This window comes from Chiloscyllium plagiosum, chromosome 27 (assembly GCF_004010195.1).
Source record: "Chiloscyllium plagiosum isolate BGI_BamShark_2017 chromosome 27, ASM401019v2, whole genome shotgun sequence".
Classification (NCBI taxonomy): domain Eukaryota; kingdom Metazoa; phylum Chordata; class Chondrichthyes; order Orectolobiformes; family Hemiscylliidae; genus Chiloscyllium; species Chiloscyllium plagiosum.
Genome location: NC_057736.1, coordinates 41,532,021 through 41,557,580, shown reverse-complemented (window position 1 = coordinate 41,557,580; position 25,560 = coordinate 41,532,021). Strand labels below are relative to the sequence as shown.

The 25,560-nt window shown below is 40.1% G+C and overlaps 1 protein-coding gene across 2 annotated transcripts in view; it reads right to left on the bottom strand.

Annotated features, from left to right (window-relative positions):
• Positions 1 to 25,560, bottom strand: part of stk40 (serine/threonine kinase 40) — a 78,604-nt gene that overhangs the window by 4,117 nt on the left and 48,927 nt on the right. For both annotated transcript variants that reach the window (XM_043717907.1, XM_043717909.1), the window contains exons 7-10: positions 23,800 to 23,915; positions 11,221 to 11,365; positions 6,322 to 6,441; positions 4,764 to 4,848 (exon numbers count right to left, since the gene is read on the bottom strand). In XM_043717907.1, coding sequence (XP_043573842.1) covers positions 4,764 to 4,848; positions 6,322 to 6,441; positions 11,221 to 11,365; positions 23,800 to 23,915 — 466 coding nt within the window. The remainder of the gene's footprint in view (positions 1 to 4,763; positions 4,849 to 6,321; positions 6,442 to 11,220; positions 11,366 to 23,799; positions 23,916 to 25,560) is intronic.

Here is a 25,560-nt window from a genome sequence, read left to right as displayed (position 1 = left end):
CCAGCACATTTAGTGTTGTGGTGTAAATACATCTGAGGATGGAAAACTGTGGCACTGTTAGATTCACCAGATTTGATCCCAATATAGCGGGACTGTCCAATGAAGGGGAGATTGGACAAACAGGACCCAGATTCATCAGTGTTTCAAAGACTGACAGGCGATCTCATTGAAATCTACAAAATATCGAAAAGGATTAAACATTGGTGAGGAAGACTAGTAGCAGGGAGTACAAATTTAAAGATAAGAGGGAGTTTCCATTTAGGATGGCAATGAGAAGAATTTACATTCATTCAGAGGGCTGTGAATCTTCAGAATTTCACACCCCTGTCAGCCATGATTGTATTCAAGCAGGATCAATAGTTGAATGACCTACTCCTGTCTTTCGGCATCAGTTGCTGAGAGTAGTAGTAAGCATTTAGCCAATCATACTTCACCCTGGTACCTGGTAATTCTTTGTGCAACCTACATTTGGAACTAAATCTTCTAAATGTAATGCTGTGTGCTTACATTGTTCAGTTGGATATAATAAAAAGACCTACCATGATCTTCCTCAAAAAGTGCATTTTAAGAAGTGACTTTAATGACAACATATTAAATCTTGAGTTTGAATGTGTCAAGTCAGTAACTGTTTAGAAAGCAGTTAGGAGCTGGTATCTGAACTTGCATGTGGTTTTGGTGAAATTTCTGTTCAGCACAGTAAATTAATTCTAGGGAATAATATACTTTTTTCCATTTGTGGTATTTAATCAGTCCCTCGTTAGGTACAGCAGCTTGACGCAGAGCAAACTCCTATACTTACAGTAACAACCTTGCACTGTCCCAATGTACCTCCATCCTAATAAGTTGATGGTGTGTGGCCCTTTCCCACAGAAGACTCTGCAGTCTCTCAACACAAGTATACATTAAAAGCAAATGAATTTGTCTAGTCCTGCATTTGTAAAGAGACTGCCAATATTTCTTATACATTAGAATCTTCTTTCAATCAGAGACAGGTGGCTTTTAACTGCAATGCTTTGCTGGATTTAACCTCAGACACCACAAATGAAGAAAATTTAACTGTAATTTTAAAAATGCATGATTGCTGGCAATGGTCCATTCATCAGTCAACTGCCTTCCAATGTTCCTTAAAGTGCAACTGAAGGAATGGTTAGAACACACAGCTCAACCTCTTATTGCTCAACATGTGATCCCATTCAAATACCAAATTATAATGTATGTAACTAAAACACAGCACATCACAAGATCACACACTTCACTCTGCATCAATTGTACTGTCCCAGCAGCAGTGGAAAAATGTTTCCATTTCAGAAACCTCTGCTTGCTGTGAAGACAATTATTGAAAAACAGCAACAAAAATCAAGATGGACGTGGCTGACAGCTGGTCTCTAGCATTTAATTTGATAATATTAACAACTGAAAAAGCCAATTAAATCAATGATTGGTTACACAGCCCTTCAACACTGAAGAATCACTAATTCCAACACTTTGCTGACTCTGGGATCAGTGATGACTGCACAGCATTACTGTGAAACCAGGAGGAAATCTTGAATGAGAATCAAAATTCAAACGTACAACAAAAACAAAAAATGCTGGAGAACGCAGCTGTCCAGCAGCATCCATAGAGAGACAGAGAAAGAGAGTTAACATTTTGAGTATGATGATTCTTCTGTGAAGTCCTCTAGCACTTGCGGCTTTTTTGCTGCTTTTATTTCCTGCGTCTGTTTTATTTTGTTCTTTTCCAAAATAATCACAGCTCAATATCCAGTCATAGACTTCAAGGATGACTAACTTATCCTCTTTCCTCTAAGGATCTGGATGAAGGCTTTAATTTTTTTGTATTCTATGTATAATTGATTAGATTTTAAAAAAGCCTGCAAGTTGTAAATCTAAGTTTACAGATGGCAATAAATTAGGAGGCACAGCAAATAGTGCAATTGGCAGTGGAAAGGTAAAATGAAGGAACAACACTGACAGGCAAGACACGTTGTAGGGAAGTGAGAGGTTACTCACTTTGTATCTAAAACACAACTCAGAATAAATTCTAATGGAAAGAGCCTACAGCCATGGATGAGCACAGGCATTTAAGTAAATGTCAACATATTACTAAAATCTAATGCACAATCACAAAGGCAATTGGAATATTGGTCTCTAACTCAAGGGGTTTAGAGTGAGGAAGCAATTTGTCTTCAAGCCACTGAGACATTCAGCTTTGCTGACGCTGTGTGGGGGGAGAAAAAACATGACCAAGGAAGAGTTACAATGCAGGTACACTGGAACAATCTCAGAACTTAAAGGATTAAATTGAACGCACGTCAAACATATAAACCTGACTTGCATTTCCTCGAGTTTACAAGATTGAGGGATGATGTAATCGCAGTGTTTAACATTAAAGTACTGAGTCAACACAGGGAAGTCTTTCCACTTGGTGAGGGAGGTTTCCAAAGAAAAAGAGCTACAATATTTTAAAAAATAATTTGTGCTAGGCTATTAAGGTTAGAAATCAGGAAGTACTCTGTATCACAGAATTGTTATGGTGCAAAAGGAGTCCATTCAGCACATCATATCTGCACCAAATCTCTAAAACAAGGATATTATTTAATTCCATTCTCCTGCCTACTGCCTATAATGACATATTTTGTTCCTTTTCTAAACAGTTGATTTTCCCTTTGAATGCAACAATTGTATCTGCCTCTACTATTCTCTCAGGCAGTACATTCCAGACTTCAACCACATACAGCATGAAAAAGCTTCATCTCATCTTACTTTTGCTTCTTTTGATAATTTCATTAAATTTGTGCCCTCTTGTTCTCAACTCTTTCACACAAAAGGTAGTCGAAATTTGGAACACTTTTCCCAAATGGATATGGAGGCTGACAAGTTTTGAAAGTTTCAAAGTTAAAAAAATCATAACACCAGGTTATGGTCCAACAGGTTTATTTGGAAATACTAGCTTTCGGAGCGGTGCTCCTTCATCATTAAGTAGTGGGGCAGGATCACAAGAAACAGAATTTACACCAAAAGATCATAGTGTCATGCAATTGACAGGATATATTGAACAAACCTAGATTGCTGTTAAGTCTTTCATCTTTTAGAATGTATTGCAGGTATCGATTCATTAATATGTAAATACGCACACACAAATACTCTCTCCCTCACATGCATCCATACACACAAGTTTATAGTCTATTGCAGAATTGTATTTGTAGATGGATTCTATTTTATTCAAAAAGTACACAATCTGCAGGGAGTCAATCCATGTGACATTTCATAAAATCCTACTTTGGAAACAGAACCAGTCGGAGTCAAGGTTGGGATACAGACAGACTCTAACCTCACACCTTTAATGCACTGAGACATCACTTTTTTTTTAAACAAAACCTCAAGTTATCTCAGCAAAATGACTTGAAAGAAGCCTGGGGCTTACATCTAAAGCATCAACACTTGCAAAGATAAAAGATGAAAGACTTAACAGCAACCTAGGTTTGTTCAATATATCGTATCAGTTGCACGACACCATGATCTTCTGCTATAAATTCTGTATCTTATGATCCTGCACCACTAGTTACCTGATGGAAGGAGTACTGCAACGAAAGCTTGTACTTCCAAATAAACCCGTTGGACTATGACCTAGCGTGATGTGATTTTTAACTTTGTCCACTGCAGTTCAACATCAGCACCTCCACATCATGAAACTTTCAAAGCAGAGACTGACACGTGAGGGGACAGACAGGAATGAAAATGAAGTTGAGGTACAGAACAGTCACAAGTGAGTGGAACATATTCAAAGGATTAAAATGTTGATACTTCTGGTCCTCACTCTTTCCCAGTCAATGAATGCTCTAGTAGTTTATTCTGTCATATAATCAAAAGCATCTCTCACTGAGAAGTCAGCCAGTGGACAAATATGGCACTGAATCAATAGAACAGAATGGCTCAGGTGGCAGTCTTTTCTGAAGTTCAGATGAAACAGCAGTTGGGAAGCTCACATTTATCTATGGAGAAGGGCATTCCGTGCCTGATCACTATTCAGTGTCACTTTATTCCAAGTGTGTGCAGTTATTAAAAGGGAATAGAATCCACTTGGCTATGATGCCCCTCATGGGCAAATGAGGACACTCATCACTTGGGAGTTGCTACTCACTAAGAATTAAAAAGAACACAAAGAATACTAGTTTTAATGAGTTGCCAGTGGATAAGGTACCAGCCTTCAAAGACAGGAAGCAATGTCAGCAACCAGCTTGATTGATTGATTGAAGTGATCTTGTCTCAGTACCAAAAGCAAGGACATACTGCATGGTCAACTGCCCAGATTAATCCAGGTGCACACCCTAGTTGAGTCCATGTCCAAATATCTGGATTCGTTGCAACTTAAACCAAGCACTAGCTGCCAAATTAACAGCAGAAACATAAGGGGTTAAAGGCAAATGAAACAGGTGGTGAATTTTAAGAAATATTCAAAACTGTCATGAAGCCAAAGAGCAAATTTTACAGGTTCAATGACAAAATGACAAAAAAAAAATTACAAGTTCAGGCTTAAACATCTTCTGGGTCATGAAGAAGTATATCAGAAAATTGCTTACTTGCAAGTTTGGACTCATGCTATGTGCAAATAGTTCCAATCCAGACTGATTAATTCCTGGTTACAGAAATAAACTTAATACACTCGAGTAACTTGATTCAGGCGGACTTATTTTATTCCTACTGTTAGCAAACTTAAAGGTACAATATATCAGGCACAGCAACTCAGGCCTAGGAGTTCTTACCTCCTGTAGGATTTCTGGATTGTTGACTTGGTCATCAATATCTGGCACCACCTGCAAAGGGCCATGAAGTGACGAAAGAGATTGCCTACAAGAGGATATAGAAGCAGTGTATCAGAAAAATCTGCTGTTGCACTTCATCTAAACAGTTGATGAATAATGTTACAACTTGCATTTTAATACAATAGCAAGCACTTAGAAACAGCAATTCCATTAGTAGAAATCTGATGCAAAGCAACATTTTCAGCCAGGGAACTAGGCTTAAACCTAGGAAGCTGGGGTGGGGAGAAAGAAATGAAGAGATTCCCTTTTGGAAGTCATAAAGGAGATTTACTCAATAAGGTACTATTGATGGATTCACAGGGCAATGAGATATCTTCCAGGAAATTAATCAGCATGGCAAGAAGGGAAGTAATGTAATTGAGATTTCAAAAGATGGTTGTACTCAAGAGATAAAGACTTGCATTCGTATAGCACTTTCCACATGCACTAGAGGTCTGAAGATACTTCACAGCCGAAGTAGTAAGTTTTGAAGTGTAGCCATTATTATAATGTTGCAAGTGTGGCTGTTAATTTGCACACAGCAAACTCCCAGAAACAGCAATGCGATAATGACCAGATAATCTGTTTTTGTGATGTTGACCAGGACACAGGGACAACACTCCGCTCTTCTTTAACAAAACGACATGGGATATTTTTGCATCCACTCACGCAGGCGGATGTGGTTTCAGTTTAGAGTCCCAGCAGAAGAATGGTATCCGCAACAGTGCAGCACTCCCTCTGTACTGAAGTGTCAGCCTTGAGTTTAACGCTCAGGTACTTGGTTGGGATTTGAATCTCATGAAGAGAAAGTGAGGACTGCAGATACTGGAGATCAGAGTAGAGAGTGCAGTGCTGGAAAAGCACAGCAGGTCTGGCAGCATCAGAGGAGGAGAATCAACGTTTCGGGCATAATACCTGATGAACGGCTTTGCCCGAAACGTCAAATCTCCTGCTCCTCCGATGCTGCCTGACCTCTGATTTTCCAGCACTACATTCTCGACAGCTTGTAAGAAACCACTATTTAATAGTAAAGTCATGCATCATTTGCACTGCTTCAAAAATATTGTCAAAATTGTTCAATCCAAAACTATTTTTCATCCGAATGTGCTGAATGTACACTTTTCTACTCATGCTTTTGCAACACCCTGAAATTTGTAAGTTACAGTTAGCTGTGCAAGTTTAAGTAGTCAATTCTTTTATGAAATGACTCAACAAAATTTACAGTTCCAGGTGACAAAGGCTCCGAGTGGCATTTGATGAGGGGAAAAAAAAGACATGAGGCTTTAAAAGGGATCAGCCTGATTGCAAATCTTTTCCTGATTGATTGCAAGCATGCAGTCAAATCACAGTGATACAGGCAAGCTAGACAGGACCTCAAAGACAGAACCTCTGACAATATGGATTTGAAGTGAAGTGTGTCGAGAGGAAGGTAAGAAATCTATAGCTGTGTTAAGAGATGAATGATTTAGGGTAGGGTCATAAACAAGATAATTTTGTATGTACAACATAGCAAACTCACCATGTAGCTATGATGGAGCTCAGTGAATCCAGCACTTCAGTGGCTGTCAGCCTTTGCTGAGGGTCCAGAAGCAACAGCTTTTGAATCAAACAAACTGTGTTTTCTGACACACGGCAATCCCTGCACGAGGGAAGGGAAGGAAAAATAAAGCAGACAGTTATGGCTGGACAGTATTTTTAATGGAAAAAGACAACATACATTGACCACATAACAATATTATGCCAGCTGTATAGTAAGACTTGTATCAATTTGACACAAAGCAGCGTAAAACATGTAAACGTATGAGTCACAAAGCAGCACACCCAATACTTCAGGCACAAGACAAGCAACTAGAAACCAATGAGTAATGCTCACAAAATCCATCTCCCCAAACAAAACAACCCCTACAGATCTATGCAATAATGAGACTTTTCAAAACACAGCAAGCTTAAAGGTTTCAGAACAAATGCTCCCACATTTAGAATCAAAGCAACGTTTCTTGGAAAATGAATAAGAGCTTAATAAATCATTGATCAATAAGTGTATTGTTCCAAGTACTGCTTTTGCTTTTAATTATAAAGCAGATGTCCGTGAAATGGCAATTTGATTTTTTTTAAAACAATGAACTATCGTTCAACAGTTCTCTGAAAGGCAGGAAGGGAAATTGCCAGGTTGGCATATAAACCTGTGAAGTGGCGAATACTGACTAAATCATTTCTTGCAAATCTCAAGTCATTTGGTGAATACCGGGCTTTAAATTTTCATTCCCCATTTACAGTCAAACCTACGACAAACTTTTCTTAAGCAGTTCTCAGCGTCAGACTCCACAATTAATCATTACAAAGGATTGCAATTAACATGCTCGGTGGTGCCTCCTCCATCTGATTATCCTTTAAATTAGCAAGTCCTGGCGCCATCAGGAAACTGCCAGAGGGAATGATCAAGTCTTAGAGAGTTGAATCATTCTTCAAGAGTCAGATCCAAGAATGATTCAGCAGGAACACACCCATTCATTTATCACTCTCACATTATATTTACAATTCTGATCTTCATCACTCATTCTAACCCAAACTGTTTGGTTTGCAGAGGACTTTCTGACGACGACAAATTTTACATGATTTCTCTGACTTGAGAAGCTTTCCATTCTTTTCACCTCCGTACTCTCACTTCAGCAGAATGTGGGCACAAGAAATTTTCCAGAAATTGACTACAATTTGTGCTGACACTTCAGTACAGTATGGCTAGAGTAGGGCATAGTATTAATGCAATCTTTTAGGTGAGACATGTCTGCCTGTTCAGCTGGATGAAGGAAAGCACATGGCAATTTTTGATTGAAGAGAAAGAGTGTGATCACTGTCAGCAACATTCCTCCCTCAACTTCAAGTAATGTGGGGTATAGAAGTATGGCTGACAGTGCCACATAGTTGATACTGGAAAATGTTGCATCAAGTCATTGTGGAATCCAGCTAAGGCTACCCAAGACTGAGCAGCAGAACATGGCTGACAATAGTTAGAGGGGTTGGGAAAATAGTTGCTTAATGCAGTCTTCATAAGTAGAACGATAGTAACTCTGTAGACTCAAGGTTACTGGACTTAGATATAATATGCAGCTGCAGTATTTATGTATAATGACATTTTGCATTAATTAATGCTCTTGAATTACTAAATCAATCTGTTACAATACCAAGAATAGGCTTTCGGTAAGATTCTTCAGATAATCATAAATATAGATTCAGAACTAGCTTTAGATCCATTTATATACGAGATGAAAAGATTCAAACTAGTCTCAGACAGACAAAGCAGCCCCCATATTATTAGAGAGAGATAAGAAAGTCTGGTAGAATCATGAAAACATGGAGAACCGGGGTTGACCACAAGCCTGTCCATCTCTTTGTGTCATTCAGTGATATGATTAGCTTAATTGCTGTACGTCCTTTGGGTTAAGGATTATCGACAGTTAAACTACATACACGACAGCAAGTAAATTGCTAAGGCAAGCTTGAACTGTATAAGATGCTGTACTTGGGATTGGGGTGGTGGTGGCACTTTCAGCTTGAGCTCTTTGAAATAAATTACTTACAAACTTTGTGTGCCTTATTGCTCTGGAGAAATGACACAACTGAAAATACAGGTTACCTGAAACCACCAGGTGACTCAGACTCTCATTGGAAACTAACAAATCCTTTACCAGTTTTTGTTTCAAATGCCTAAATTTGTTTGGTGCTTTCATTCCACTTCCACCTCATGCAACTGCATGATTGGTGGATGGCGAGGGAACAACTGGTCAGTTTAGTGTAACAATTAAGTTACACTATTGGAAAAAAAATGGACCTACTGGAACTTTCTGTAGAATTGGTGGAGTGGGAGGGGGAGTTGAAGTGTTGAGCCACGGGGTGGTTGGGTTGGTTGGTCCGGGTGTCCCAGAGGTCCTTGGACTCCTCCATCGCCAGACCATAGCAACACGACGGTTGGAGGAAGAGCGCCTCATCTTCCCCCTAGGAACCCTCCAACCACAAGGGATGAACTCCGATTTCTCCAGTTTCCTCATTTCCCCTCCCCCCACCTTGTCTCAGTCAAATCCCTCGAACTCAGCACCGCCTTCCTAACCTGCAATCTTCTTCCTGACCTCTCCGCCCCCACCCCACTCCGGCCTATCACCCTCACCTTGACCTCCTTCCACCTATCGCATTTCCAACGCCCCTCCCCCAAGTCCCTCCTCCCTACCTTTTATCTTAGCCTGCTGGACACACTTTCCTCATTCCTGAAGAAGGGCTTATGCCCGAAACGTCGATTCTCCTGTTCCTTGGATGCTGCCTGACCTGCTGCGCTTTTCCAGCAACATATTTTCAGCTACTGGAACTTTTCCCAGCTTTCACTTTCATCAGTTTGCAACTAAACACCCAAATGGTCATCCACCACAACTTTTGTTTCTAAAAAACAAAGGAATTTTGTATATAGACTGTTATCATATTTGCCTACAAATGAATATGTTTGAAAAGGAATTTCCTAGCTGCAAAAAGAACATAAAACCACTCCTTGATTTCACAATTAAAGCACAAATGTTGAACTCTCTTTAAGGTGTCACTAATTTCTGAGGTAGTCCTACAGGTGCCATGGCATTCCAGGATTTTGCCTAACTGACAAATCTTCACAAGCTAGCACAGACATTGTTCAACAAACAGTGCTAGCTTTCAGGACTAACTTGTATAAAGGCAACACAGTAGTGTATTTATCCGTATGTTGCTGAGATCCCAAAGTGCTGTCTCCCAGTTACATCATTTAACATTGAGCTGAATAGGCTGATGAGAGATATAGATAGATTCATCCAGCTCACAAAGAAAACTGAAGCATTTTCATATCCCTTTAATAGTGGAAGCATATTTTAAAGAACTCTGAACATATATTTCATGGTGTTTGTTTTGAGTAGTGTTGTTTAAACACTGACTAATAACCAGAAAGCTGACATGGAGGCACTGTGGAGCCTAGCTAGTATGTGGCAAGTGACTCATCAGCAATAAAAGCTACAGTCACCAATCCCACTCCCAGAAATTTCAGCAACTTTGTTCATTTCAGTTGTACATGCAATTCAGCTTCTTCAGATTGTCAGGGTCAGCAACACTTTCAACAGCGGTACAAATTTGCACCTTACCCAAGCAAAAATAGAAAGAAATAGACAAGTCAGCTCATTAAAGACAATATCTAAAAAAACCAAGAGAACAGATACAACACTGACTCATGTAAGAATAATGGCAGATCAATGCAAAGTGGTCAGATTGGAAGAAACAATGAAATAGATCCAGCAGCCTTCATAGATATGCCTTTTAAGATTAGATTAGATTACATTACATTAGTGTGGAAACAGGCCCTTCGGCCCAACAAGTCCACACCGACCCGCCGAAGCGCAACCCACCCATACCCCTACATTTACCCCTTCACCTAACATTACGGGCAATTTAGCATGGCCAATTCACCTGACCTGCACATCTTTGGACTGTGGGAGGAAACCGGAGCACCCGGAGGAAACCCACGCAGACACGGGGAGAATGTGCAAACTCCACACAGTCAGTCGCCTGAGGCGGGAATTGAACCCGGGTCTCTGGCGCTGTGAGGCAGCAGTGCTAACCACCGTGCCGCCCACTAACAATGAGTAAACAATGAAGAACTGCAAACGAGGCCCATTAATTGCGTAATTACAGATCCAATACAAGCAAGAAGAAATATGCCCAATTAATGCAGTGCTCTGGTCATTCAGCACCTCAACTCTGTTCACTAAGACATTCAAGGTCTGGAGGTAGGACAAGCCCGACTCCGAGGCAGCACAGTAGAGAAAATTGAGCTCTTCAGCTTTGAAGGCAGATGTCGAAGAGGTAATCTTAGAGATATTCAACATTATTAAATGGTTTAAAAAAGGCAAATCCAAACAGTAAAACAAGGTGACATTGGTGTGAACCAACAAAAGCTAAAAAATGGAAAATATATCAGAAAGCGCTTTACACGAGGGGTAATCGACATATGGATGTACTCCCAAGCAGTGAAATAAAAACCACTGAATCACTTAGGTCAGGTGCTGCAATGAAGGGATCACAAGGACTTACTGCAGGGACAAATACTTCCTTTAAAAGTGAAAATCTTATGAATAAGCAGACTAGTTTCATCTGCATTTAACAAAAAAAAATCCACTTTTAACTTGTTTAACTGTCTCTTGAACTCTCAATTACAAACTGTTGTAACATGGCCACTCTAAACTGCTTTGTGAAAATAACAAATACCTTGGATCAAGAATTGCTCCATCTAGCTGTCCATTACGTATTACAGTCAACATCCAGAGGATATGACAAGTATAAAAAACATTGACATAAAATCACATTTGTAACAAGTACACAAATTATTTTTAAGCCAAACACAAAATTACCAACTTACTCTGGGATGGTATATTCAGCCGCTTTTATTTTCCTGAAGAGCTCTTGAGGTATGCTGTCATAAAATGGAAACTGCCCATAAAGCATGGTGAAGAGCACTACACCAAGTGCCCACATGTCACTGGGTTTGCCCCTATACGGTCGACCTGAAAAAAAAAACACAAAATAATGTACTTGGCTAAAGCTGCAGCGTTCTTCGTACATGTGACTCATTAACTAAGAAACTTGGCTGTCTTACAATCGGCTTCCAGGCCATGCCAATCCAACCATACAACAGTACAAGGGGTTGACAATGTAACCAAGGACGTCTTGCATTAAAGATTGTTTTTTAATTATTTTCATTTCTACGTCATCACAGATACCATTAAGTGCCAATGCAGACACAAACATTAGCCTTCAGTGCAAGGCTTAGCAGAGCCCCACAGACCCTGAATGCTCACTGCTCTAATTTCCCCCATCCTGAACCATGACAGAACATGGAACTGTTGCTTGGAATCCTACATGAAATAATACTGTTCTTTGCACATTTAACAATGTTAAGCGTTGCTTAGATCACAGAAGCATTTCACTCAATGATTAATTTTTGCATTTCAGTCTTCTATGTAAACTTAAATAAGATCTTAAACGTTCATTACTTTGACCTACACAATTTGGTTTCAATGTGTACAGTACTATCTCCAAGATGCATTTTGGAAACTCTTCATTAGCATCTCCAAAACCTGCAACCTCTACCACATGAATATGGGTCCGCAATTCAAGCTGCAGACAGCTCCTTAGCATCTCATTTACTGATTCCAAAGCTTTTCTGTAGACTGCGTCATTAGAAGAGTTTTAATTTTTCAAAAAACATAGTAAGAGTTGTGTTTACATTGTGAAAATATAAAGCTCATCACGATTCCCCACTTTCCTGTTTAAAATTATTTTAACAGAAACCACCATGCTCTAAAATAAACTTGTTTGAGTGGTACAGCTACACCAATCAATACAGGCCACAATTATTAGTGTTTCTAACATTGCCTGACACAATTAGCTAGGTTTGGCTCGAGAATAAGCAAGCAAACAATTGTCTTAATTATACGCATCTTAAGTAAACTTTTGGTTTCAAAGAGACTTTACTGAACATTATACAAAGAAATTATAATGTGAAAATTAGGTCTGCTTCAATTTATTTTTCTTGATATTAATAGAAAATGTACTTTAGTTATTATATGTACAAACTAAGCAACATACTAGAGTATTTGTCACGTTAGGTACTTGGTTTAGAAATGCCAAATTTTCAGCACATAGTTCCCAACAGTCTTTACTGTGAGCAATTTTTCTTTTAAGGAAAGTTGCTTCAGGTTAAAAAAAAATGCCCCCGGGCCAGAACAAGGGCTGCAAGCACAAGGCAACATCACCTGAAATTCTCCCCCAAAACATCCTGATAGACAACTACATTGCAGTTCCTCCACTGTCATAAAGTCAATGTAGTGGCACTCCTAACTAAACAGCCCTATAGAAGTGCTTTCACCCCACAGTTAAAAAATCACACAACACCAGGTTATAGTCCAACAGGTTTGCTTGGAAGCACTAGCTTTCAGAGAGTTGCTCCTTCATCAGGTGGTTGCGGCTGTGACGGTTGTGATTCTCCACAACCACCTGATGAAAGAGCAGCGCTTCGAAAGCTAGTACTTCCAAATAAACCTGTTGGACTATAACCTGGTGTTGTGATTTTTAACTGTGATTTTTAACTTTGTACACCCCTGTCCAACACTGGCATTGCCAAATCATTTCACCATATAGACTGCTGAGTTCCAAGTGCTTTTATTTACTCGTGATATGGGCATAATTGGTCGGCCAGCGTTTATTGCCTATCCCTAGTTGCCCTTGAGAAGGTGCTAGTGAGCTTCCTTCTTGAACTACTGCAGCCCATGTGCTGTAGGTTGACAAAATGCCCTTCAGTTTAGAATTCCATGATTCTGACCAGCAGCCATAATTAATCGTTTAATGAATGAGAGAAGGTCAATGAAGAAGCAGCTGAAGATGGTTGGACCTCGGACACGACCCTGCGGAAATCCTGCAGAGAAGCACTGCAGCTGAGACGACTGACCAACAACCACAACCATCTTCCCATATGCCATGTACGACTTCATTAAGTAGAGTTTGCCCCCTGATATCCAGTGATTTCAGTTTACGATGATGGTTCACAGTGCCTCACCGATGTTCAGCCTTGAGTAGCTAGATCTGTTTGAAGCCTGTCCCATTTAGTACAGTGATAGTGCTACAATCATGATGGAGATCATTCTCAATGAGAAGGCAGGACTCATCTCCACAAGGACTGTGTGGTGATCACTCTTATTGATACTGTCACGGACAGATGTATCTGCAGCTGACAGATCGGTAAGAATGAGGTCAGGAGAAAGTGAGGACTGCAGATGCTGGAGATCAGAGCTGAAAATGTGTTGCTGGAAAAGCGCAGCAGGTCAGGCAGCATCCAAGGAACAGGAGAATCGATGTTTCGGGCATACCTGAGGGCTTATGCCCGAAACGTCAATTCTCCTGTTCCTTCGATGCTGCCTGACCTGCTGCGCTTTTCCAGCAACACATTTTCAGCAAGAATGAGGTCAGGTATGTTTTCCCTCTTGTTGGTTCCGTCACCACCAGCTGCAAACCCAGTCTAGAAGCAATGTCCTTTTGAACCCTACCAACTCAATCAATAGTGCTGCTGCAGAGGCACTTTTGGTGGTGGAAACTGAAATCCACCACCCAGAGTGCATTTTCCACCCTTGCTGCCCTCACTGCTTTCTCCATTGTTCAACATGGAGGAGCACTGATTCGTTAGCAGAGGGAGGACAGTTTGTGATAATCAAGGAGGTTTCCTTGCAAATGTTTAACCCAAAGCACAAGACTTTATGGGGTCCAGAATCAACATCAAGGACTCCCAAGACAACTGCTGGGTATGTGCTGCCAGTGGGACAAGACATATCCAGGGATGATGGTGATGGTGGTGTCAGGAACATGGTCTGTAAGGTATGACTGTGTGAGGCTGTTGCTTGACTGGTCTGTGAGCGAGTGCTCCCAATTTCGGCACTAGCCCCCAGATATTAGTAAGGAGGGTTTTGCAAGGTTGACAGAGCTATCGCTGCCATTGTCTTTTCCAGTGCCCAGGTTAATGCCAGGTGGTCTGGCATTTCATTTCTTTGTTGAGACTTCACAGCAATTATTCGAACTGAGTGGCTCCTAGACCATTTCAGAGGGCAGCTGAGTTCAGACCCATTGCTCTGGGTCTGGAGACACATTTAGAAGGCCACATCAGGTGAGGATGGCAAATTACCTTCCCTGAAGGACATTAGTGAGCCAGATGGATTTTTCAGACAATCGACAATGGTTTCATTGTCACTGGTGAATTCTTAATTCTAGAACTCGTTTTAATCAAATTCAAATTCCGCCACGTACTGTGGTGGGAATGAACCTGGCACCCGAGATTATTAGTTGATTTTCTGGGTTAATAGTTTAGCGATACCACCGCTAGGCCATCGTTTCCACTTAGCTCATTATAATCCTATAACAGAAATGAGTGCAACAATTTAGCACCAATGACACTTCCAAACCAGGTTACAAATGAAATTACTAAGTTCTGGGATAGTTGGGGTTTTTGTGGTTTGTGCATGATCTATTCAGAATGTGAAACGTGAACTCCTGACTCATTCTTGTAAAGAGAATGAAAATGAAAACAGAACGTTCACACCATATTTTGAGTTTCAAGACGTATTTGACATAATAAAAATTGAAGTGAATGAACGGTAAAACGATATCCCACAATAAAACTGAAGGCCATCGTTTAACTAATGTGCTTACCTTACGTCGATTTTGGTTCAGAACAGCCAAAATTAAGACAGATTGCACTCAAGACATCAATCACAGAAATTTATATCATGCGCGGCAAAGAATGACAGCAAGTGGTTCCCCCCACAGCCTGCTGAAACTGTAGAACGTTTCTTCAATTCAAAATTGAACCAACTCCACACAGGAGAATTAAAATTGAAAGTAGCATTTTTACCACAGGAAATCTAGGCACTATGTAAATGAGAATAAAGTGTGCTGACAGAGTGAGATAAATTCGGGAGCCAGTCTTTTTTTTTCCCCCTTTATTGTTGTGTGGGATGCTGACAGTGTTGCTCAGCATTTATAATTTAGCCAGTATTTGTCGTGCATTCCTCACTGCATTGAACTGAAGGGCCCTCTTCAGAGGGCAGCCAATAATCAATCACACTGCTCTGGGTTTGGTAAACATGACAGATTTAAAGGGCATTAGTGAACAATATTTTGTTTCAAACAGCAACTTTGATGATGGCTGTACTGACCACCAGGACGAAGCCTAGCTTTATATTCCAGTGTTATTAATGGTCTTTAAATTCCATTGGCTGTCCCAGTGAGATGCGAATGCCTCATTGCCAGAATATCAGCCTCGGCCGCTGCATTACTCGCCAAGTGATGTTACCAATATACCATAGTCTACCATGAAGCACGGATCAGTGGGCTGAACGGCCTGTACTGCACCATAAGTTTTGATGAATTGTATATAATGATTTCTGAAGCTGTTGATTCCTTGCCCTTTAACTTGCCTGTTAGTGAATAAAGGATACCAGAGGCAGGGAGGGAGCAGAACTTGAGCTTTTTCTCCAATCTTAGGAACATAGGAACAACAGCAGGCCATTCAGCCCATCAAACCTGTTCCACCATTCAATCAGATCATGGCCGATCTTTTGCCTAATTCCTTGTACCTGCCTGTAGCCCATAGCCCTTAATAGCTTTGCTCAATAAAAAAAATGAGCATGTAAGATTTAAAGCTAACAAGTGATCAAGCATCAACTGCAGATGTGGAAGAGAATTCCAAACCTCTTCCACCCCTGTACAGGAAAGTGCCTAACATCCCTCCTCACTGGTCTGGTCTGAAACTTTACACTACGCCTCCTGGTTCTTGAACCCCAACCAGTGGAAACAGTTCATCTTTATCTACCCTGTCTTTTCCTGCTAATGTCTTGAAGACTTAACTTTCTAAATTCTAGAGAAGCAGACCTAATTTGTAAAATTTGTGCTCATAGCTTAACCCCCAAGGTCCAAGAGCCATTTTTGTAAACCTATGTTGCACTCCCACGAGGCCAATATATCCTCCCCAAAGTGTAGTGCCCAGATCTGCTCTCAATACTCCAGGAGAATCTAAGCAGGGCTTTGGATAACTGCAGCATAATGTCTACATCCTTACACTCCAGCTCTCTTGAGAACAAGACCAGCATTCTATTAGCCTTCTTGATTATTTTCTGCACCTGTTCATGACTTTTTCACATCTGAACTGCGAAGTCTCTTTGGAGATCCACTGTATGTAAGTTCATGCCATCTAGAAAGTACCTGACCTATCCTTTGTGGACCCAAAATGGATAACCTCACAGTTGCATGCATTGAACTTTATCTGCCAAAGTTTTGCCTATTCACCTAGTCTATCAATATGTCTTTGTTAACTTTATGTTATCATCTGCACAGCCTACAATGCAGAATAACTGTATCATCATCATATTTGGTGATATGACTTACTTTACTTATTAGCAACTTGAATAAAAGCAATGAGAATAATTGAAAACCTAGCAGATCTGTGGAACGCCACCAGTCACATCCTGCCAATTTGAGTGCCTACCAATTCGCCCGACTTTGTTACCTGCCAATCAACTAATTTCCCAGCCATGTCAATAATTTGCACCCAATTCCATGGGCTTTTACTTGAGTTAACAGTTTCTTCTGTATGACCTTATCAAATGCCTTCTGGAAGTCCAGAGAAACAACATCCATAGGCATTCCCCTGTGCAATACCTCTATCACCTCTTCAAAACATTCAATGAGGTTTGTCAGGCATGACCTAATTGTCACAAATCTATGCTGGCTCTCCCTGATTCACTGAAAATTTGAGGTGCTCAGTTACCATGTTCTTGATTTCAGACTCTTAAAAATTTCTCCGCCACCAATGTTAGGCTAACATGCCTGTAATTCACTGGTTTTCCTCTTTTATCCTTCTTAATAAGCAGTGTCAGGCAACTTTACAATCCAGAGTATCTAGGAAATGCAAATATTATAATTAGGGTATCTACAATGTGCTCTCCCAAATCCTTTAACACGCGTGGGATGGATACTGTTGAAGAATTATCTAGACTCTAAACACTAGCTTGCGCTCTCTCCACCCATGCTGCCTTACCTGCTGTGATTTCCAGCATTTTGTATTTTGTGTGGTTCCATTACTTTCCTTATGATCAATGTCTTACTTATGTTCAGTCCCTGTCCCTCATCCACTATTAATTTCCTCAGGACTTCTCGAAAGCTCTCTTTCTTTACCAGAAATACTGAGTCAAAGTAATTATTCAACATGACTGCTACTTGCCCATAATGATTGACAATAGCCCACTTTCAGCAAAACCAACTCAAAATAAGGAATGCAATGCTTTCTGATGTTTTTAGAGTAATTCCAAAAAGAGGGTCACCATTGGGAGAAAAATATTTTATATCCATTCACTATACTATGATTAGTCAATCATTGCCAATTCAAATTTTTTTTAACTAAAATGCATAAGTTTTCAAAAATAAGGCAGTAACTTAATCAGAAATGCATCAAGTTCATACAACTCCAAGAAGCTTGTCCAGAACCTATTTCCCACTAAATCCAGTTATCTTTTTACAACTCCAGCCAAAATAAAGATGTAAAGTGCAACTCGCTATACAATGATTAAGCAACATACAACTATTCCCACATGCTCACAAATTGCTCAGCAGAAGGTCTTGTTTATTCAGGACAAAGCTTTGTTGGTTTGTACACTGCAATTCCCAAGGTTTTATTGCTAAATCAGTATGAACTTTAATTACCTGAATATAATTTACCTAAATATAATCATAGATTTGTTTTCTAACTGTTAGCATATTAATAATTTAATTAAATTAGTAAAATTTCAAAAATTCTGTTATACATCAGAAGTATTGAAAGGAATTGTAGATTGAAAAATATTGGTTCTCTCCCCTGTGGATTCCTGAAAAAAGGAGGAGACTGAATCAAGGTCAGAGGACACAGTGGATCATTAGTGAAATAAACAGCCAGTGGGTAATATTAGGAGTGCTCAGGTTGCTTGGTTTCTTTTAGAACACAAGTTCTTGCTTCAATGGGCAGAAGTCCAAGAGTGTAGAGCTCGGCTCAATAGTGCCAGACACGAGTGGTACAGTTCCAAGAGTGGAATCTGTTATATAAGGTAAGTCTGGTTTTATTTTTCACTCCCCCTCATCATGTCAGACAGTTTTATTGGAGATTCAAATTTCAAAAACAAAGCCACACAGTAATCAACTTTTAAACAGGTTGTTGATGTGGCTGGCCCAGTTAACTTATTGGCCAATGGCAACCACCATGTTGCTGATAGTAGGGGAAAATACTGGTGAAGATTGTAGGGGTGGGACTAACCAATGCAGCAGTTACAAATTTGATGTGGGTTGTATCCTGCACACAATGACACAGATAATTTAGCAGAAGCTGGAACAAATAAACAACTTGACTCAATAAAAGAGGGACCATTTTGATGAGACAGCTTAAGGCGGGCAGGTTGAGTCTGCTTCAAGTAATCTCTACAGCAATATCCTCGAACCACAGTGAGCAACCGCCAATAACCACGACCATCTTTCTCTGCGATAACTGTAACTACAGCCACTGAATGTTTCTTTCCCTCAATAGCCTCAACCTGACTAATATCTCCCAATTTGAAATTAATGAATCTCACTTTTCCTCAACATTAAGCTCTTGTCCACCATTTCTCAGATTTTTCATATACTGACCCAAAGCCACATGTTTGGACATCAGTTGGCAGGGCTGAGACAATCATGTCAACTTTGTGATCTTTTGTTGGGAATGCAGTATGGTAGAACAATGAATATCCAACCCCAATTCCTCCAACAGCCGATAGTCATGGTCAGTCTCAAGTGCCTTTGTTGATCCTACAGATAATCAGATGATTCTGATGCAAATTCCAACAAGCATAACTCAAATAATGGATATAGAGAAAATGAAAACCACGTCTAACATTGCGAGTAACAACAGATACGCACAAATGCTTGGTATGTTATATTACAGAATTGGTGTCAGCGATGAACGTGGGGATCAATGCCACACCATATAGATAATCTAAGTGAAACTGACCAATGACCACTGGTATCCAATATCACATCTGCTTTTTTTGGCATCCCAACTATTTTGTAGAAAATTGTGTAATTTGACACACCCACTGCAGAAAAAAAATGTTTTATAACACACACTTACCACATCTTGTTTATAAAAGATGAACAACAATTTGCTACATCCAGATTCTACTCCTCAATTATTATGGCTGTGCACTGCTGCTCATTCAAATCCCATCAACTGTTGTGACCAGAAAGCCATCAACGTCAGCTTTTGACACCTAACTAGTTTATAGAAAGCCGATTACTCCGTTAGTTAACAGCTGGTTCTTGATTGATTTTGTTTTTAGATTTACACATTCTCAAAATGTCAGTGTTGCTGGTGAGACCAACACTTCTTGCCCATCCCTCAATTATCTGAATATGGAGGTGAGACCAGAGCATTGAAATGCTGTAGTACGGTAGGTCTTTAGCCAAACAAGTGGCTTCCTCGGCTATTTCAGCAAGCAATCTAGAGTCAACACTAACGGCATGTATTTGATACCACAAACAGACGAACTGAACTGATACCTCAAATTTTTTTTTTTAAATTACTTGTTCATGGGCAGTTGACTTTGGTGGCCATCAACACTTCAGACCAGGAAGCAGTTTCAGTTTATAAAACTTTTGTCACTTTTCTCTAAAACTTGTGAATACATACCATCACTTAGGGAATTACAACTGAGCAAGCATATAGTGAACAAGAAATGCCCATTTCCAGTTGACTTATTCTGACATACTATGCTCAAGGCTTGGTCTATGTACTTGTTCGAAATCTAATTTATTGTTTAAGTTATTGAGATTTAATTTGCTTTGCAAGGTCAGAGCGATTAAACTGATGGCTGCTCTTTCGTTTGACAGGTAAACATGGTACACCACCATGTTTGCAATCCGCTTAAAATCTACATGACAATAGTTACACATCTACTAGCCCCAAAACTGTGAAGTTAACACACAAATTGTGATAAACATTCATAAATACACCCATCCAAATGTGAAGATTCTCCTACTGCTTACTTGGTAAATTTACTAATGCAATACTGAGTTGCAGAGAGCTGAAGGTCCACGATTCAAACTCTGGCTTTTACACGATTTACTAATTTCACCAAAATGGCAAGACAAAAGTTGCCTTAGTATCATGGTTAAGTCAGGGCAACAGAGAGAAAGAACAATTCTGCTCCCTAAAGCAACTGTTTGGGTAAATATCAGTGTTGGCTGCAATGTCTTCCCACCGCTCGTCACCGCTTACTATTAAGGCTTTGATGAAATACTGTCCATTAGAAAACCAGTTAGAAATCTTGAGCAAATATATTCAGAACATGATGAAAGAAATGGAGTGGGGAAAGGAGGAATACTGAGCAGCCACAACTCAAACACTAACAACATAATTTCCTCCAAACAATTTGCAAAGGAAAAGCAGTATTATCATAACATGAAACAGGAGTCAAGTGCTTTTGAGGGTGATGGGAAAAAAATTGATAAAAGCTTCATAAAGAAGGTAAATTGTTGACAATTCAAAATAGTAGTCATCCAATTAAACATATTGTTGCTATTTGACCAGCCTAAACATACTGTTACATCATGTCAAGTATACAAAATACAAATCAAATCTCTAATTAAAGTTACTGCTGCAAGATTGCAGAATTAAGATTGGTAACAAGACTAAGCTGAAGAGGCTAGATGCCATTTGTGTTGCATCAACAGTACCACATTAGAATTTAGAAATACGCACACTCCATTCCTGTCATTGTGAATTGTGAAGGTGAACAAGGAAAAGCTTGCAAGCTGAGAGAAAGTGAGGAGTGCAGATACTGAAGAGTGAGTCAAGAAGTGTGTCGCTGAAAAAGCACAGCAGATCAGGCAGCATCCAAGGAGCAGGAAAGTTGACATTTCGGTCATAAGTCCTTCATCAGCGTGGAAGCTGCCAATTTCTTGGAGAATATTGCTGTGTAAGAAAACAAACATTGCAGTATAACCCAACCAGTCATACATGCGATGCCAGCCCCACACTGTACAGTTGACTTGAGTGCTCATTAATGCATTCAGCCACAAAGAAAATCACTTCAAGACATTGCACTGCAAACCTTTGGACAACTAGAGATGCAAAACAACTCAGCTTTAGTAGCAACATTGGCATATCAAGAAACATATGATAAAAGCACAACAAAAAGTTATAACAATCAGAAAAATCACAGATTTAATTCCCACCATGCCCAATGAGCTATCACCTGAAGTGTGACAACTGGTTTCAGTATTTGTGGAAGAGAAGCAGCCGAACTCCATATTCTGGTCACTTACCAATGATTCGATGGAGGAAACTGCACAGATGTGAGTCTCAAAATAAAAGAGCAAATCAAGTTCAACTGCGATATCCCCTCTCCTTTTTTATTCATTCTTGGCTCTTGTGCAATGCTGGTGTTTTATTGCCTATCCTTAAGTTTTCCTTATTGACTTGTTGGATCATTTCAGAGGCAAATAAAAGTCAAGCACTCCTGTGGGAGTGAGGTCACATACCAACCAAGTTGGATATGGACAGATTTTTATCTCTGAAGGACATGAGTGAACAGGAGAGGTTTTTACACCAATTCAACAGTTTGATGATCATGAATGAGACAAACCCTGGATTCTAGACTAAATTAACAAAATTTAAATTTCATCAGCTGCCATAATGTTTCAAGTCACATCTCTGAACATCTGGATTACCCAGAGTTATCAGTTGTCAGAAGACCTGAAACACTCTTGTAACCAAGAATCGCACTATTACTGCACTAACGCAGATCTACAATGAATTGCAAATACCTCTACACTACTTCAAGTAGACAGAATAATTAAACTGATGAATAGAAACATTGGTATTCCACACATTTTCTATGATCATCAATACCACTAACCAATACAATTGTAGCAAATATCTGAAATAACCTCAGCATTTCAGCATTCAGTCTGGCTGGTAAATTCATGTTGAAGTTCTTTCCAAACTCATAACTCACTGAGCCGCTCCACTTCACAACCCTCTCCTATCCACTCAGTTACCATAACTGTAACACCAAGCTACCCAGGCTCTTTATGGCCATACCACCACTACTGACCGTATCTTAACTCAAGCTGGAGCTAAGTTGCACAAAATCTTGTTTGTCCTCTCCACTCCCTCTGCTTCGCTGACGTTTCAAACATGAGTCATGTGACCTGCTCTGAAGTCTGCCTGACACAAAGTCTGGTGGTTTGAAATGATCAAAAGAAAAGCTCATTTTACAGAGAAGGCTGTGCAAGGTATTACATTGCACGACAATGGTTGCAGATCCTGAGTTTTAAAAAAAAGACTCTGCCTCCAAACGTCCCTACAAGAGGTTGTAGGTATCAGATTTCAAACAGTTTGCACTATAAATTGTCTATTTATTTCAAACATAAAAGGGAGTTGAGGACGAGTCAAGGTAAAATCACCAGTTTTTTTTCCCTAGATGAAAGTTTGTATGTTTCATATGGCTTTGAGAGTAAGATGGCAGAGAAAGTCAGTTGGCTTTCTATTGGTTTACAAACTTCTCACTAAACCAAGAAACAAAAAGAGAGTAGTTCTAGGAGGTCAGTAGTGTGAAGTTGTGATCTTTTGCAAGGTACAGCATCCGGATGCAGAAGGGAGACTAGTTGAAATGATACATTCAGCAGCCATCTCAAAGATCTGGGGAAATTTGTCTGGAATCTGGAAAGCTAGGAGAAAGAAGCAGCAACAGAAATAGATTTACTGTTATCCAGGGGCTTAAGAAGCTCCTAAAACTGATCAAAGTACCTTGGAATAGTCATTCAAAATTAATACTCAGCAAAGTGGGGTCAGAGAAACTCACTGAAGGTTGGGTCCTGGAGTGTTTGCTTTAAGGAGTGTAATTTGCAGAATGTGTTTCAAATATAAGTTCAGGAAAAAAAATGTTTTTTTATCATTACTGCTTTTAGTCAGTACAGGTTTTAAAACATGAAATCCTGTGTATTTTTTCAACAGGAAATTCAAATCTCTTCAAAAGGAGTTATAGGAACTTACAAGAACTGAAAATTTGAATATTCATATCTGAACTAGAATGAAGACCTCTTTTCAACAGCAAAAAAAGGTACTTCCTCACATTCTCTTACATCTGTTTTGCCAGTTGTTAAAGCATCTAGATGATAAATATGATTACAGTACGGAAACACTTTAGTGGAAGCTGGAAGGACTGAATAACAGGAAAAAATAGTGGGTGTAGAGACTGGAGAAGGCTTTCCTGTCTCATATTGCTATACTCAGTAAACACTGATGCAAGAACACAGGCAGCCTTAACATTGCAAACCACCCACTCTCCTGCCAACAGTATATAGTCATCAGACAGAATTGGGAACTCACCACTCAGAACATCAGGGCTAATGTAGGCAGGGCTCCCCCGCTGATCTTTCAGTAAATCATCCTCACTAACTAGATGCTTTCCAAGACAGAAGTTAGTGATGGTGATTCTGTGCGTCCTATGGACAAAAGAAATAAAAAAAAAAGAGTAAGTGTGCACCAAATGTATTTATTTCAAAGCACTGAAGGTGGAGAACAGAAAGGAGACCAGAGAAGCAAGTTAGAAGTAGCCTGCTTTTAAACAAGCTGTAAAATATGCCATGAACATCTAATTTTTTTTCTCTGAGAATGAGAATTTGACATTCCTACAACCAGCTTCACAAATAGAAATACCAAATGTCAGTGTCCAAGCAGCATATGTAGATTATATCATGTATTATACAGTAATGATGTTTTCTGTGGACAGCTAAGAGTCTGGAAATCAGGAAGTTGTTGAATCAGTAGATTCTCTACATCAATAATGCAGTTGGTTACAGCCAACACCCTCCAAGACGACAAGTTGGTCAAATGCACAACTTTGCACATCAACACACTATAATTCTTTGGAGAGATTGTTGAGCATATTATAATACGAACAGCACTTTTCGATTAACTGATCTTGTTGCACACCACGTACAACCCCCAAAAAATTAATGGTAAAACAGATTACATAAATATTGTCTCAATTTTATCTTGAAAAACAGCCAACAGCAAACCAAGATCAAGGCTGAAGTTTGCCACTGAACAGCTGGACTAAAACAACAATTATAGGATCAAAAGACATAGCAAAGCAACTTCAGAGAAACTTCAGCTCTGACTCGAAACGTTAGTCTGTTCTCTCTCTCCATGGATGCTGCCCGACCCGCTGTGATCTCCAGTATTTGTAGTTTTTAGTACAGATTCCAACAACAGCAATTTGTTCCTACGCCTTCAGAAAAAGCAGCCAATTTAAAAAACCTACCCCTTGCATTCTCAGGACATTTTGATAGGAGATATTTCAAGTTGAAGGTTATGAAGGTGGGTTGGGGGAGAAAGAGGGGTAGCTAAGAGTGCGATAGGTGCCACACCCTAACCACCCAAAGCCTGCAGGAAGAACGCCTCATCTTCTGCCATGGGACCCTCCAACCACATGGCATCAATTTGAACTTCACCAGTTTCCTGATTTCTCCACCACCCCCCACCCCATTATCCCAGATCCAACCTTGTAAGTCGGCACGGCCCGCGGCCTGTCATACCTGTCCATCTTCCTTCCCACCTATCCACTCTACCCTCCTCTCTGACCTATCACCATTACCTCTACCACCAACTACCTTCCCCGCTCCCACCATCCCTACTCACCTCTCATTTATCTCTCCACCCCCTTGCCTCACAAGCCGCATTCCTGATGAAAGGCTCCTCCCAAAGCATCAACTTTCCTGCTATTCGCATCTGCCTGACCTGCTGTGATTTTCCAGCACCACACTCTCGACTCTGATCTCCAGCATCTGCAGTCCTCACTTACTTCAGTGAATATAGACCTAACTGATCCAGTCACTCTTCATACATCAGGCTTGTCATCCCAGGAATCAGCGCTGGAAATGTGTAGCTGGAAAAGCGCAGGTCAGGCAGCATCCAGGGAACAGGAGAATCGACGTTTCGGGCATAAGCCCTTCTTCAGGAATGGGAAAAGTTTGTCCAGCAGGCTAAGATAAAAGGTAGGGAGGAGGGACTTGGGGGAGGGGCGTCGGAAATGTGATAGGTGGAAAGAGGTCAAGGTGAGGGTGATAGGTCAGACGGGGGTGGGGG